Source organism: Pantherophis guttatus, chromosome 9 (genome assembly GCF_059756535.1).
Source record: "Pantherophis guttatus breed Tessera chromosome 9, ASM5975653v1, whole genome shotgun sequence".
Taxonomy (NCBI): domain Eukaryota; kingdom Metazoa; phylum Chordata; class Lepidosauria; order Squamata; family Colubridae; genus Pantherophis; species Pantherophis guttatus.
The window spans coordinates 2,933,078-2,947,378 of NC_142071.1; the positions used below are offsets into that span (position 1 = coordinate 2,933,078).

At 45.5% G+C, this 14,301-nt stretch overlaps 1 protein-coding gene across 1 annotated transcript; it reads right to left on the minus strand.

The window, feature by feature from the left end:
* Positions 1 to 2,842: 2,842 nt before the first annotated feature.
* MAT2A (methionine adenosyltransferase 2A) lies at positions 2,843 to 13,986 on the minus strand. Its single transcript, XM_060683535.2, has 9 exons — positions 13,396 to 13,986; positions 9,825 to 9,902; positions 9,576 to 9,698; positions 9,309 to 9,421; positions 8,788 to 8,931; positions 8,457 to 8,675; positions 7,761 to 7,943; positions 6,273 to 6,406; positions 2,843 to 4,395 (listed from the first exon to the last, which is right to left on the minus strand). The coding sequence occupies exons 1-9, from the start codon at positions 13,472 to 13,474 to the stop codon at positions 4,293 to 4,295; spliced, it is 1,176 nt and encodes a 391-aa protein (XP_060539518.1). The 5' UTR covers positions 13,475 to 13,986; the 3' UTR covers positions 2,843 to 4,292.
* Between the last annotated feature and the right edge of the window lie 315 nt (positions 13,987 to 14,301).

The window sequence follows — 14,301 nt, forward strand, 5'->3', positions numbered from 1 at the left end:
GGGGTACATAGGATTTTCATGAGTCAACAGGTGATTGCAAAACCCCTCCTTTTGTTTACTGAGCGTTTTTATGTTTGCAGAAATGCAGATAAAACTTTTGAAGACATTGTTAGACAACCACATTAGGATGGCCAAAACAAAAATAAAAAAGGAGTCAAAAGGTTTATATTTGTTTGCAACCGTTGTGTCAGTTGCCAAACATCCCAATTTTAATCGCACGATCGTGTGAAAAAGTCATGTTAACTTTTTCAGTGCCATTGTAACTTCACACGGTCACTAAATGAAATGTTGTAAATTGAAGATGGCCTCTATTTATTCCCCTTGATGATAAAAAGGGGCTCAAGAATTTCTGTGCTTGAAAAGTTTCTCTCCACAAAGAATTTCCAAAAGAAATGTGGGCCAGAGATATTATTTTGAATGTTTTTATTTTTTTTTGCTAAAACAGCATTCAAAGGTAAAGATGCTTTTGATATTAGCTCACCTAACTCAAAATTAGTCATGCTTTTCTACAGTAGCGTCCCATTTCTTAATTTTCGTGGTTGTGCCCCACCCTAATATTAAATAGGAACAACCCTGCTTTTGAGATCAAACGACTTTTGATACTACTTTTGTTGCCTATTAAGGAACGAATGTTTAAAAATAGCAAGCATTAACTTTTAATGTTAGTCTGGTTTTTTTCCCTTGTTGAAGCCAATAGCTGCCTACATTAGGTTATTTAGTTTATTTGCTCAATAAGGCACGCAAACATTGTATATTAGGGTAATTTTCTTTGGTTTTAGGAACATAGGCAAGAGTTAAGTATTGGAAGGCAACTCTGCCCTGTATTTTTGTGATTTCCTCTCCTTTAGGAACATGAAACTTTTCCCAATTTAGTGTCATCGTCCCCAAATTATCCAGCTCCGACTTGCATATTGGTGGAAGTTGACGCAGGTATGCTTACCTGAACAGGATAAATCCAGAATAAAATCTCACAAAGGCAACTGGTCTCACCTGCAGCTCTTTTCTTTCCTTGCTGCTTTTTAAAACCAGTTTATCATTAACTTCCGTTACTGCTTATCATCCCCTGTTCAGTTCCCAAATAATGTTCACTTTTCTTGAGAGGAGTCGATGGATCTCGGTCTCAGGGCTCCCATTTAAAAACCAGCTTTCAACTCCCCGGTGAATTCAGGATGGGGAAAAAGATTGGAGAGCAGTCCATTAGGGAAGAAGCAGAATAATGTGCCACAATCAGAAAGTGACACCTAAATTGGAGCCACCCCAGCCACACTTTCCAAAATAGTCGGTTCATGCAAAGCTGTAAAACCCAGCCTTTCAACCTCGCGATGCGATAAATGTTAAGAGCGCCAGTTTGGTGCCGATAGTGGAGTTGCTGGCTTTTAGAAAGCAGAAGACAGCGAGTTCAAGCCCCACTCTAGTCACAAAAGCCAGCTGGGTGATTTTGGGCCAATTCCTCTCTCCACCCAACTCGCTTCACTGGGTTGTTGCGTTTTGCTATTTGCTCCCTATGACTATCATTAAGTGTTGTACTTTACGATTCTTGACAAATGTATCTTTTATGTACACCGAGAGCGTATGCACCAAGACAAATTCCTTGTGTGTCCAATCACACTTGGCCAATATTCTATTGCTATTGCGGGGAAAATAGGAGGAACGAGTAGTACTTCACTGCCAGGATATTAAAAAAATCTAGTAACATTTGGCACAAGCCACTCTGAGTTAAGTGGTCCGTGTCTCTGCGTTCAGACAGCCAGAAAGCAGCGTCTTGGCTTTGGAAAATGAGCCTGGAATCGCTTCCAGGAACAAGCCAAACTCTCTTCAAATCCTTTTGTCCTATTCAGTTAGCACAGAGGGCAGCATTTCATTCAATGTTACCAGCTAGGAGTGGCAATCTCCTACACAACGTTTTGAGACAGATTATCTGGGGAACGTGCTTTAGTCAGGTATTTGCTGAATATGTCTTCCGCTTCTTTAATGGCTCATGAAAATCCGTCCAGCAGCAGGAAGGGAAGACCTGCTGTTAAGGAAGCCATTCTTTTATAGTCACACCCCAACCGTTTAGATCAGAGTTGATCAGAATTCTGGGAGTTGAAGTCCACAAATCTTAAAGCAGCCAAATTTGAAGACCAACTGCTGTGTGACCCGGGGGGGGGGGGGAGGAGAGGAGAGAGAGAGGAAGGAGCTGCCGTTCTTGCACCAGCATCTGCAGTTCGAAAGCATGCAAATGTGAGCAGATAAGCAGGTGCCACTTTGGTGGGAAGGTAACAGTGTATAGGGCTGTGATGGCAAACCTGTGGCACGCGGAGCCGTATCTGTGGGTATGCGTGCGTTGCCCTAGCTCAGTTCCAGCGTGCATGCATACACTGGCCAGCTGATTTTCGGACCTTCCGGAAGTTGGGAAAAGGCCATTTCCGGCCTCCAGAAGGGTGGGGGAGGCTGTTTTCGCCCTCCCCAGGCTCCAAGAAAGCCTCTGGAGCCTGGGGAGGACGAAAAACAGGCCTACTGGTAACCTTTTTGCTGTTGCATGCCAAAAGCAGGGGGAGCACAGGGGTCGCGTACGCATGGAGCATTGAATTATGGGTATGGGTATGTGCACGTGACCCCAGACGCTCCCGCTTTTGCTACACGACGGCAAAAAGATTAGCCATTGCTGGTTTAGGGCCTTGGCATATAGTCGCAGTGGCCACATGACCAGGGAAGCATCTTCAGACGATGCTGGCTCTCGCAGCTAGAAACCAGAGATTAACACTGCCCCCCCCCCCCCCTCCCCGGAGTCAGACATGATTGGAGAGGGAAAACATTCACCTTTTTTTTTAAAAAAAAATTCAAACTATTACACGTGCCATCGTTTTAAGATAGAACCTAGCACTTTATTGAGATTTTAATGTGGAATTTCAAGAACCAGACATATGTAATAAAACGCCCAGGAAAAAAAAAAAAAAAGTGGAACGCAAAAGGCACTTCCTGTTTAGGATACTGACCATGGGATGGGCAAGTAAACAAGCTGGCTTCTCTGTACAACACCAACCAAGTTAGCCTTATCCTATGGTCAGGTCCCCCAGCACTGCCCTCCCCTGTTTTACACAAGCCAGACCCCCTGTAGGTTGCACCCAAGGCTTTTCTGTAGGACACCTTGGCCTATCAGGGAATGCTGGGAACTGTCAAGGAATTTCATGGTGTCAAACGTAAAGTTTAAAAGCTGCCATTTGAGACAAGGGCTTCTCTGTACTCACACCCCATCCCAAACACAATAAATAAGCAATTATTAAAAAGTTTTTTTCAAGTATGTAGGTTATCTTCCCACAACCTTCCGAATTGCACGTGTGCTCTGAAGGGGCCTGGCTTCTCTGTAGCTACGCCAGTACTTCAGAATGCAAGTTTGGACTCGACTGTGAAAGTAAACTGGGAATTTTGTGCAATATGAAATTCTTGGCTCTAACCAAAAAAAATTAAAAAAAAATCCAGGTGCCAAAAAAGTGTGCGGCCTACAAGTCCTGGGTACCATCTTCTGACCTCTTTGTAGTATACCAAGATTGCCCAAGCGCCCATTTGATTAAGTGGGGGAAGGGGTTTGAGGTCTGGCTAGTGCTAAAACTGCATAGGTGTAAAAAATAAAAAAAAATGAACCTCAAAGAAAGCAGCAGGAAAGGATCACAACGTGATGCCGACTTGGAATTTAAAAGCATGGAATCAGGACTGCCTCCGTTATTAAGGAACGTTTTAAGAACCGCACTTTTAAGAGTTGCAATCGGGAGTTGTGTAACATGCAAGCTCTCTCTAAGTAATCAATTGGGGTGGTGGCCTTGGCATTCTCCAAAACCGGCTGCTGACACCGCCCTGCTCTAAGCATCTGGGCAGAGGAGGTAAAAACCACGGACTGCATACACATCACAAGGGAAATTTCTTGGGATTTTTTTTTCTTTTCGAAGGTTAAAGGTTTATAAAGCCTTTGGGCGATGCAAAAGGTTAGGCTGAAGCACTGTCTCCGTTACAGCCTTTTTTTTCTTTCTCTATGGATTTTTTTTGTATTTTTTTGTTTTTTTTTTTGTATGGTGCCTAGGCTCAAACTGGCTCGTACGTCAAGCCCACACCAGGCAGAGGAGGAAGCACAGTGCAATTTGCGGCCCCTCCCCAGAGGACTGATATTATTCATGGTCGTGAACAGTGTGCCAAGTTTTAAGAGCAGAGAAGGATAGGACCAATTGAGGGGTTGGGGGCTCTTTCCCACAAAGGAGCCTGAAGGTTTCTCTGTAATGTACACCAACAGGTCTGGGGGGAAAAGAAGCCCAACATATTCAGTATTTAAGCTTTTTGGGGACTTCCCAGGGGAAGTTGTTCCTACCAAAGTGACCATAGGCTGCAGTCTTCTGATAAATAGGCTTCTTCAGATCCAGCTCCCTGGAATATACAAGTCCATCACTCAATACACAGCATTCACCCAAAACGAAGCAAAAAGCACCTACATCCCAAGAGGCCGCTGAGTTAGTGGGGACGGTCAACGCTTCTTGGCCCCAGAGACCATCATCCTTCTACAAGAGGCAAAGTTTCCCATTTTAGGGTCACAAACAGCATTGCCGAAGCGCGTCTTGGAAATTCTAAGCCCCCGGGCACAAACTGAGAGCAATGAGATACTTACCTTCTATACTTAGGAATCTCTACTTCCCAGGCAAACCACAGAAGTTCTCCAGAAGGGATACTTCCTATCTCAACATCAGCCCACCTCAAGGCAGAGACTTCCCTGACAGATAACAGGCACACAAACCTGCACTAACTGTCTGCGGAGCTAAGCTTCCCACCCACCCCCCCCCCCCAAAGTCACAACCAACTTCTACCTACGATGGCTAGCCTCTGGACGAAAAAGAAAAGTAATTAAGGTTTAACCATCAGCAGTTTTTCTATGTTTCTAAAAAGGAGTTAATCAACGACTCTGTTGCCTCAGCTCAATCAGGACACAAAACCCATAAAAAAAAAAAACTATAATTACCGTATTAATCATGGGAGTTTTACTTCCAAGTATTATTATATGCTTACTGTGTAGCAATTAAAACCTTTTATAAATCACTCCTACAGTTCTGGCATTGTTCAGAAAGTAACATTTCAATTGCGAATGTAGCTGGTGTTACACGGCAAGTGAAATTTCCCATGAAACAGGGTGGATTTGATTTAAATCGAGTTGATTTAAATCACAATTTAAATCATGATTTAAATCACTAGTAAAAAGGCTTGATTTAAATCAACTCGATTTAAATCATAATTTTTAAAGAGCAACTGTCATCTCTGCTACTCCTTTGACCCACTGTTGACTCACCGATAGTCCCAGTGTTGCAGAATATACAGCCTCAGCTCCATTTCATGCTGAATAAACTAAATTATGTATCTTAAATAGAAAACTATCTTACGATAGATTTTTACCCCAAGTTTTTTATTAAAATAAATTCAATAAAAATAAAAAAAAATCTGTTTTAAATAAAAAAAAATCTGATTTTTTTTAAAAAATTATTATTTTTATCCACCCTGCCATGAAATGATTTTGAAGGTGTCAAGCAACCACCTAAAAGTATCTTTGTGTGTATAAGGTCAGCCTCTCAAAGGTGTTTTGCTTTCCAGGAATTTCCTCCCTCCAGGCAAATTCTTCCCTGTCTCTCAGGGCAGCATCCCATGAAAACTATCACTGTAGAGGTCAGAGGGAATGGCCTTGAGGGACGGGAGGAAGAACTGCTTATCAAGGCAACGGTCAAAAAGAGGTCTTGAGTCTGGAGCAAGAATTAGAGTAAGTCAGCGTCTCAGACAGCCCGCTTCCTAGTTCTCACAAAGATAAAGGGAAGGAGGAGGGGAAGGGCATTCAGGCGTGCAAGATTCTCTTCCTACAGCTTTCCAATGAGGTAGTATTAACCTACATAATACCCATTTCCTAACCTAACCTAACCTACCTTGACAGTCACATATCAAAGAACATGCCGCTGCTAGTTAGAAGGCATTCAAGTGCGCATTCCGCCCCCCCTGCCCCCCAATGCAGGGACATCACCTCTGATTTGATTGACATTGTAGCCATCTCCTGTGACCACACAACCAAGACACGCCGTGCTCGGCAGGCTGCTTTCCTCTGTCTCTTCGTAGTGGGTATGGCGCATACAGCAGAAGGAAGGACAAAACGTTGGCACATTAAGGGCAAGATTTGCCCCCAACGGCCATTGTTCCTTTATGCCTAATCCCCTCCTTCCTAACCCCCATGTATTTTCCATGTTTGTATACGGACACGCGTTACCATGTTTTACCTGACAATGACCCCCGGGCGAAGATCGAAGTTCTTCTTCACAATGTCCAGCAGTTCGTGCTCCGTTTTTTGAGAAGTGCCATAGTGGAAAATAGAGACTGATATCGGATGGGCGACTCCAATAGCATAAGAGACCTGCAAGCAAAGAGGAAGGAATACAGTGGGGTTGGTTGGCCACCAAGCAGGAGCAGGAAATTCCTCCTTTTTTGGGGGGCTGCTACTTCCAAAATCATAGAACACGTTTTTCCATGTTTTTCAAAAACTCTTTTGACTTTTACTCATCGTGCTTTCAGGGCCGTTATTTCAAAGCTAAATATTGTATTTTGGGATACAGGCAATATGCCTGCTGACAGCCTATGGAGATTCTCAGTCATCCAGGTTGTCCCTTTTTTCAAGAAGCAACTGGACTTTTTGGTTTTTCTTTGAAGACGTTTCGCTTCTCATTCCCCACCATCCAGTCGGAGCTGAAGAAGCTTCTTGGATGAGAAGAGAAATGTCTTCAAAGAAAAAGTCCAGTTGCCTCTTGAAAAAAGCACCTTTGGGATGTCTGACAGAAAACCCAACTCTGTAGCAGATACTGGATGAAAACTGCACAAGGCACAGAACCTGAACCTCAAAATTACATAAAAGACAATAGTAGTTGCCCTTTGAAGGGAAAACGGAGGGAACAAATGTGGGTATGGCTTTTTTTTGCTCAGTTTTTCTAAGGGATATTAAGGGTTGGATATGGAGGGAGAGAAACAGAAGTTCAGTGCAATGTGAGTATTTAAAAAGGTTTAATAAAACAAGGGAACAGTCAAGAATGAATAAGTGCCCAATGAAAATAAGAGGGCGAGAGGAAAATGGCTGCAATTGATGCATTTCATCAGAAGTAACAAGTGCTAGGTCAGGGGTCAGCAATCTGCAGCTCTGGAGCCACATGTGGCTCTGTCATCCCTCTGCTGCAGCTCCCTCTCTCAAAATATGTGTCACAACCGCCAATGTGCGGCACCAGCTGGAACATGATTTATTAAAGTTTTCAACCCCCGGTAGGCCAACCATGGATAAATCCAAGAAAAGAAAAGTTTCAGAAGAAAACAGAATCTTTAATTCAACTATATATTCTAGTTTTGTAGCCGCTCAAGAAATAAGTCAGGCACGGGAAGAGTTTTGTGGCTCCCGGTGTTTTCTTTTCTGTGGGAAATGGGTCCAAATGGCTCTTTTGAGTGTTTTAAATTTGCAGATCCCTGGGCTAGATGTAGAATATGGGCAGGATGGAAACGAGCAGTGTTTAGAAAACCATAAAAGGCATGGACTTATATAACAAATAGCACTGTGCACTTAGCTATATTCCCTTTCCTCTATCTTATGGCATTAATCCCTCAGGCTACTTAATGTAATCTGCACTTTAGACAGCACTGCTTATCCCCCAAAAGGGAAGAGCAAGGTGAATGTCGGTATGAAACTGATCCAAGCATCTTTTAGCTCCCAAGAAACGGGCTGAACATACCTGAACAAGCACCCGTCGACACAGGCCAGACTTCACAAGAGATTTGGCAACCCAGCGAGCAGCGTAAGAAGCCGAACGGTCAACTTTTGTGTAATCTTTTCCAGAAAAAGCCCCTCCTCCATGGGCTCCCCAACCACCGTAAGTGTCAACAATGATCTTCCGGCCAGTCAAACCAGCATCTCCCTAAAACAACAATTGTGTCAACAATGATTTCTCAGCCAGTCGAACCAGCATCACCATAAATCAACAATTGTGCTTATTATGCAATTCTTGTGCAAATCTTAGGTAAGATTTGCAAGAGAAGAAGCAACAACCGAACAAACAAACAGAGAAGGAATCTAGAACTAAGAAGAAACTTCCTGACGGTGAGAACTATTAACCAGTGGAACAACTTGCCTCCAGAATTTGTGGGTACTCCAATCCTGGAGTCTTTTAAGAAGGGACTGGACAACCATGTCTAAAATGGCATAGGGTCTCCTGTTTGAGCAGGGGGTTGGACTAGAAGACCTCCACAGTCCCCTCCAATTCTCATTATTCTGTTCTTTTAAAACATCTCTGCTATCTTGCAAAGTCCTGGCTTCGTTATAAAATACTGCCACGTGCTTCTGAACTTTCCCGCTGTGGTCATTTCAGAAGGCTGCCAATATACTGTATGTCCAGATTAGACAACAAACAAAAATGCAACAGCTGACATACCTGGGGGCCACCAATCACGAATCGGCCGCTAGGTTGCAGATGATAAATAGTATCATCATCCAAATATTTTGCAGGCACAACCGTTCTGACCACTTTCTCCTTCAGGGCATCTCTCATCTCATCCAATCCAATTCTGTCGTCGTGCTGAACGGAAATGACAATCGTGTGGACTCTAATGGGAATGACGGCCCCGCGATCCTGCTTGTACTGAACCGTCACCTGAAATGGAGCCAAAAAGGAGCACATCTCGTACGATTGCCGAAAAGAAATCTTTAGCCTGCCTAGAGCAGCGAGGGAGGCCTTCCTACTGAAAGATGCCAACCATCGTTACCTGGGTCTTCGAATCTGGTCGCAGCCAAGTCAAAATATGATTCCGGCGGAGTTCGGCCAGTTTTGCATTCAGCTGGTGTGCTAGGAGAAGAGTCAGGGGCATGCACTCGTCGGTCTCATCAGTAGCATAACCAAACATCAAACCCTGAAGCAAGGACGACATGTGGAACAATAAATTCCAGACTCAAAACAGGCAAGGGCTAAGAATTCACATTAGGTTCTAGTTCAGTGGTGTCAAGCTCGATTTCATTGACGGCCGCAACAGAGTTGTATTTGACCTCAGAGAGGGGGGGAGGTAGGGGGGGTGGCCGGGGTGGGCATGGCCAGCTCAATGTCTCGTCAGGGGTGCCTGTGGCGGCCCAAGCACTCTGCCAGCGAAAATGGGCCCTCCCGAGCGCTGTTTTCACCAGCGGAGGGTTGCAGGAGGCCAGATCTAAGTACCCCCCACCGGGCCAGATCCGGCCCCTGAGTTTGACACCCCTGTTCTAGTTTATCACAAATCAATAAGGTCTTAATACCAACCTGATCCCCAGCACCGATGTCTTCTTCCTTCCTGTCAAGATGCACCCCTTGAGCGATGTCAGGAGACTGCTGCTCCAGAGCAACCAGCACATTGCACGTTTTGAAGTCAAAGCCTAAAATGCACAAAAGTTTTAACCTTAAGGAAGAGGAAGTGAAACAGCATCCAAACCAAAAAAAGCTTCTTGATCAAAACCCGGAGCGCAAAAAAAAAAAAACCCAAACCAAACAAAGGTAGCTAAGCCAAACGGGCATTCACAATCTGCTCACCTTTTGAAGAATCATCATAACCGATGTGCTTGATTGTTTCACGAACAATTTTTTGATAGTCAACCGCGGCAGTGGAGGTGATCTCTCCGGCCAAGAGAATCATTCCAGTCTTTGCAGCAGTTTCTGCAATGGAAGACAGATTGAACGCCTGTCAGTTCCAAGTGGAACAGAATCTTCCACAGATTAAAAAATAGAATAAAATATTGAATATACTGTTCAGCCCTTCCATAAAAAGCCAGGTGCACTCACCGCATGCTACTTTGGCATTTGGATCCTGCTTCAGATGCGCATCGAGAACAGCATCGCTAATTTGATCGCAGATCTTATCTGAAAACAAAAAGGTTCCGTCATTCTTTACGATTCTAGGAACATCTGTTCGTGTTTTGTGCTTTAAAGAGCAACTGTTCCCACATTTTAAGAAATTTGTTACTTCACCGATCAATTAAAACCACATCAAAATCTGTTCTGGTCATCTTTGACAAGCAACAGGGTGACTTAAGTTTACGTTAACGGCAAACAAGTCATTCCTCCTATCCTGCGTAATCTTTCAGTCTGACCCAGTGTTTAGCACATGAACTGGGAGCAGCCATCCTTTCTTTTAAACAGTTCGTCTTAGGAAATCCTAGCTAAAGGATCACAAGGGCTGGGTTTAAGCTGATGGCACACAAGCCCAATAAACCATGGAAGATAGCTTGGCCGAAATTTGCAAATGTTATTTTATTCAAGAGTTATTTATGTATATAGTTCTTCGCTTTGGGGGCAATGATAAAACTATGTTTCTGCTAATTCATTGCTTCATAGGAGTTACTCAAGGAATTGAGTAACACAGCTGCAATTGTCCAGGTGTTAAATGTGTGAACTTCTGAGTCAATCCCTGTTCTTGGGGACTGCTTGGAGAAGTCCATGCAGTTTTCTTGGCAATATTCTTGGAAGTGGTTTGCCACAGCTTTCTTCTTAAAGCCTGAAAAACAAGCTGCCCAGCTGGTTTTTCTGCCCAAGATAGGACTGCAATTCAAATCTCTTGGCCTGGCACCATTAAACATACCAAAGTGGCTCTTCCTGATGTCATGGATGTTTAAATTTGCTCAACCCACTCTGTTTACTAGGTAGGTATATTATCAATTATTAAGACCTGCATTTAGGCACTTTATGGGATGGGAAAGCTTAATAGCAAAGTCACGGTTCTTTACTGTAAGGTTATCTTTCACATCCCCTCTGAAAACACAAAACTCGAATATCCTACAGTCAATTAACAGAGCTTAACAGAGCCCCTGCTGATTTACAGTCTATTATAAGAAGCTATATCTGTACTCTCCCTACTATCCTGCTCTTTAGAGGACACAAGATGGCAACAAGGTGAATAAGCATCTTTAGAGGAGAATCCCAGATACAGGCAATTGAGGACAAGAGAAAAATGAACACACTGCATTGTTAAATGTGGTATTATCAAACTAATAATCAAGGCTCTTCCCAATTCTTTTACAAGGAAATGGTAACCTTAGAAACATGAACATTTAGGGAACATGTTTGGAATTCTATTTGCTATAAAAATTATTGATCAATAAAGCTGAACATGGAAGATTTGGCTTAAGCTATGGTGTAATACTAAGTGGTGAAATAAGTGGACAAGCATCACTGCATTCATATCCTGTCTGTGGGTTTCTTGTAGGAATGACCGGTTGCTATGGGATAAAATGCTGGACTGCTTTGGAGTACCTAAGCCTGTAAAAGCAAGCAATATCTTAAGACAATGCAACAACCACAAGCAATGCTACTAAAACCTAGACAATGCTTGCGCCTAAAGCTTTAAAAAAAGAAAACCACACTATTTTAAACATCCCCTTCAGAGTGAAGAGTAGAGATGTGGCTCCCATTGTTTTAGAATTCAATTCAATATTCTGGTAGATGTCACATCAGAAAGATTGTGTACATACTGATGTTATGTTCTGTAGTAAAATGTAATTTTATCAGTTTCATAAAATAAATTACAACTGGAGATTCAGAATAAATTTCAGAGAATTTCTAGCTCCTAGTCTCTCCAAAGAAACTTAATAGAGGATCTCTTGTGTATCTTTTAGCAATTGCATTAGGTAGGGTTAGATGACCTTTGAGATGCTGTTCTACAGCATGGCTCCCCAAACAAGCCCGAGTCCTATGATATGAAAGGAATGACAGTAATGAAGAGTTAAAAGTGAAGGGGGCAAAGTCTCCATTCATTTCCCCAAGTACATGTATTAAATGTGTGTCAGTTACTATCAAACTTTTTATTTATTCCCAAAAGCAGAGGAATTGAGACTAGACATCGGATCCACCCTGCAGGGAACACTATAATATTCTCCCTTTTAATATGAACCACATGGTGTTCAATGGCTACATGTCAATGGCGGAAATGGTCTACCGGTTCTTCCTGCTCTTTTGTAGCAAGAGGCTTGGGCGATGCACTAAACCTCTCCCACTTTTTACATCCAAGGCAGCAATATTCCAATAAGAAATAACTCAAATTTAGATGAACATGGCAACAAAAGCTTGTTGCTGAAAACCAGCCCTTTTGCAAGCTGAAGTACAACCCCCCCCCCCAAAAAGAGCTCAGACATCATGGCGGAAGACAATGGAAAAGGGAAGATGCCTTCAAGATCGTTGGGCATCCAAAGCAGGATCGCCCGCCTGGTTCTAAGCCCGACCTGTGTTCTCATTTCCTCTTCTCTACTGAAGCCTCTTTGTTGCAGAAGAGCTCAAAAAAGACGTGCCTTTCTTAAACTGCCCATTTCCATTCTGGGGGGGGGGAGTGGTCTTTCTTTTAATCCTTCCATTTAAACCTTCCAATGCTTCTTTTATTTGGTTTCTTTAATCAGCAAAGGGTTTTGTCATTAGTTTTACACCTTAAATATTGCACCCCCCCTCCTCCTCCTCCTCGCCCCCCCTTTTCCCTTGTCTTGTACCCCCCTCCTCCTCCTCCCAGCCCCCCGTTTTCCCCTTAAGCCTTGTACCCCCCTCCTCCTCCTCCCAGCCCCCCCAGTTTTCCCCTTAAGCCTTGTACCCCCCTCCTCCTCCTCCCAGCCCCCCCAGTTTTCCCCTTAAGCCTTGTACCCCCCTCCTCCTCCTCCCAGCCCCCCGTTTTCCCCTTGTCTTGTACACCCCCTCCTCCCAGCCCCCCACCCCCAAGAAGCGCTCTGCGAAATATAGGGAGGTGGGATTTTGTTGTTGTTTTTTCTTCCCCACCCCCCCCACCCCTTTCTCACCCCACCCCTCCCCATCCCATCCTCTCCTCCTCCCAAGGTCTCGCCATGCGGGCACCACGTGGTCCGCCTGCAATGCGGGGCGCGCCGCCGAGGCTACGAAAGCGGGAGTGCGCGTGCGCGAGGAGGGCCCGCTTTTTTTTTTCTCCTTCCCTCCTCTCCCCCCCCCCCACTTTCCCCTCACGTCTCGTTCGCCGGTCGGTCGGCCCGCATGGCCGCTCCGAGACGGCGAAGAAAGAGGGAGGTGGGGGGACCCCAGGCGTTTTTTTTTCACCGTCCCCCCCCTTTTAAGACGGATTCGGTAGAAAGAGAAGGGGGGGTCGTGTCAAAAAAACCCCCCCTCAAGTCGGCCCCCCCTCACACACAAGCCCGATTCTCCGCAGCCGCCCCGTGACGTCATTCAGCCGGGGCGCGCTGGCCAATCAGGCGGCGGGCGGCGTGGCGCGCGCCCGCCCTCCCGCCTGTCCATCTTCGCCTCAGTCGTGTGTGTCCCCCGCCTCAGCCCAGCCCCTCCCCCCCCCGCGCCGGGTACAGCCGGGTCCTTCAGGCGCCCCCCCTCCCGCCCTCCCTGCCGCTCTTCTCACCTGGATGCCCTTCCCCCACCGACTCTGAGGTGAAGAGGAAGGTGCCCTCCTCGATCCTGCTGTCCCGGAAACCATTCATGGCGGGGGCGAAGACTTGCGAGGCGGTGGAAAGACGAAGGAGATGGATGGAAAGAATAAATTAAAAAAAAAGCGAGGAGTCGTCGAAGGAGCCGGCAGCGGGGACGATAATAATAATAATAATAAAAAAAATTTAAAAAATATATATAATGTAGACGAGCCCCCCCTTTATTGAAGCGCGATTGAGGGAAGAGCGGAGCGCCCGAAGAATGAGGGTGCCTGCCGCCTGGCGCCGATATTTATAAGGGAGGCCCCGCCCCTCCAGGCGAAGCCACGCCCCCTCGCCCTTTTTTTGGGAGAAGCGGGAGGCGGGTTCACTTTCCCCCCCTTCGCCCCCCCCGCCCGGGCAAAGTGGTGAGGGGGGGCGACCCCCCACGCGGCTTCCGGTGTCCTGAGGGGGCTACTCGGTCCCCCCCCGCCGCAAAGGGCCTCAGTTGACTCACCGGCCCCCATCTCTGAGGGGGAGGCGCCGCTTCTGCCCGGCCGGTCTCCGCCTACGCGCGGAATTTTCCCGCCTCGCGGCTCTTCCCGAGCCAGGCGGCTTTTGGCGGGCGTCGGGGCCTAGGCGCGCCGGCTCTGTGTGTGTGTGTGTGTGTGTGTATTAAGGTTGTATGTGAAGGTTCTGTGAGTGTGAGTAGGCTGTGTGTGTGTTAAGGTTCTGTGAGTGTGTGAAGGTTCTGTGTGTGTATTAAGGCTGTGAAGGCTCTGAGTGTGAAGACTCCTATGTGAAGGCTGTGTGTGTGTGTGTGTGTGTGAAGGCTGTATGTGAAGGTTCTGTTTGTGTGTGAGTAGGCTGTGTGTGTGTCAAGGTTCTGTGAGTGTGTATTA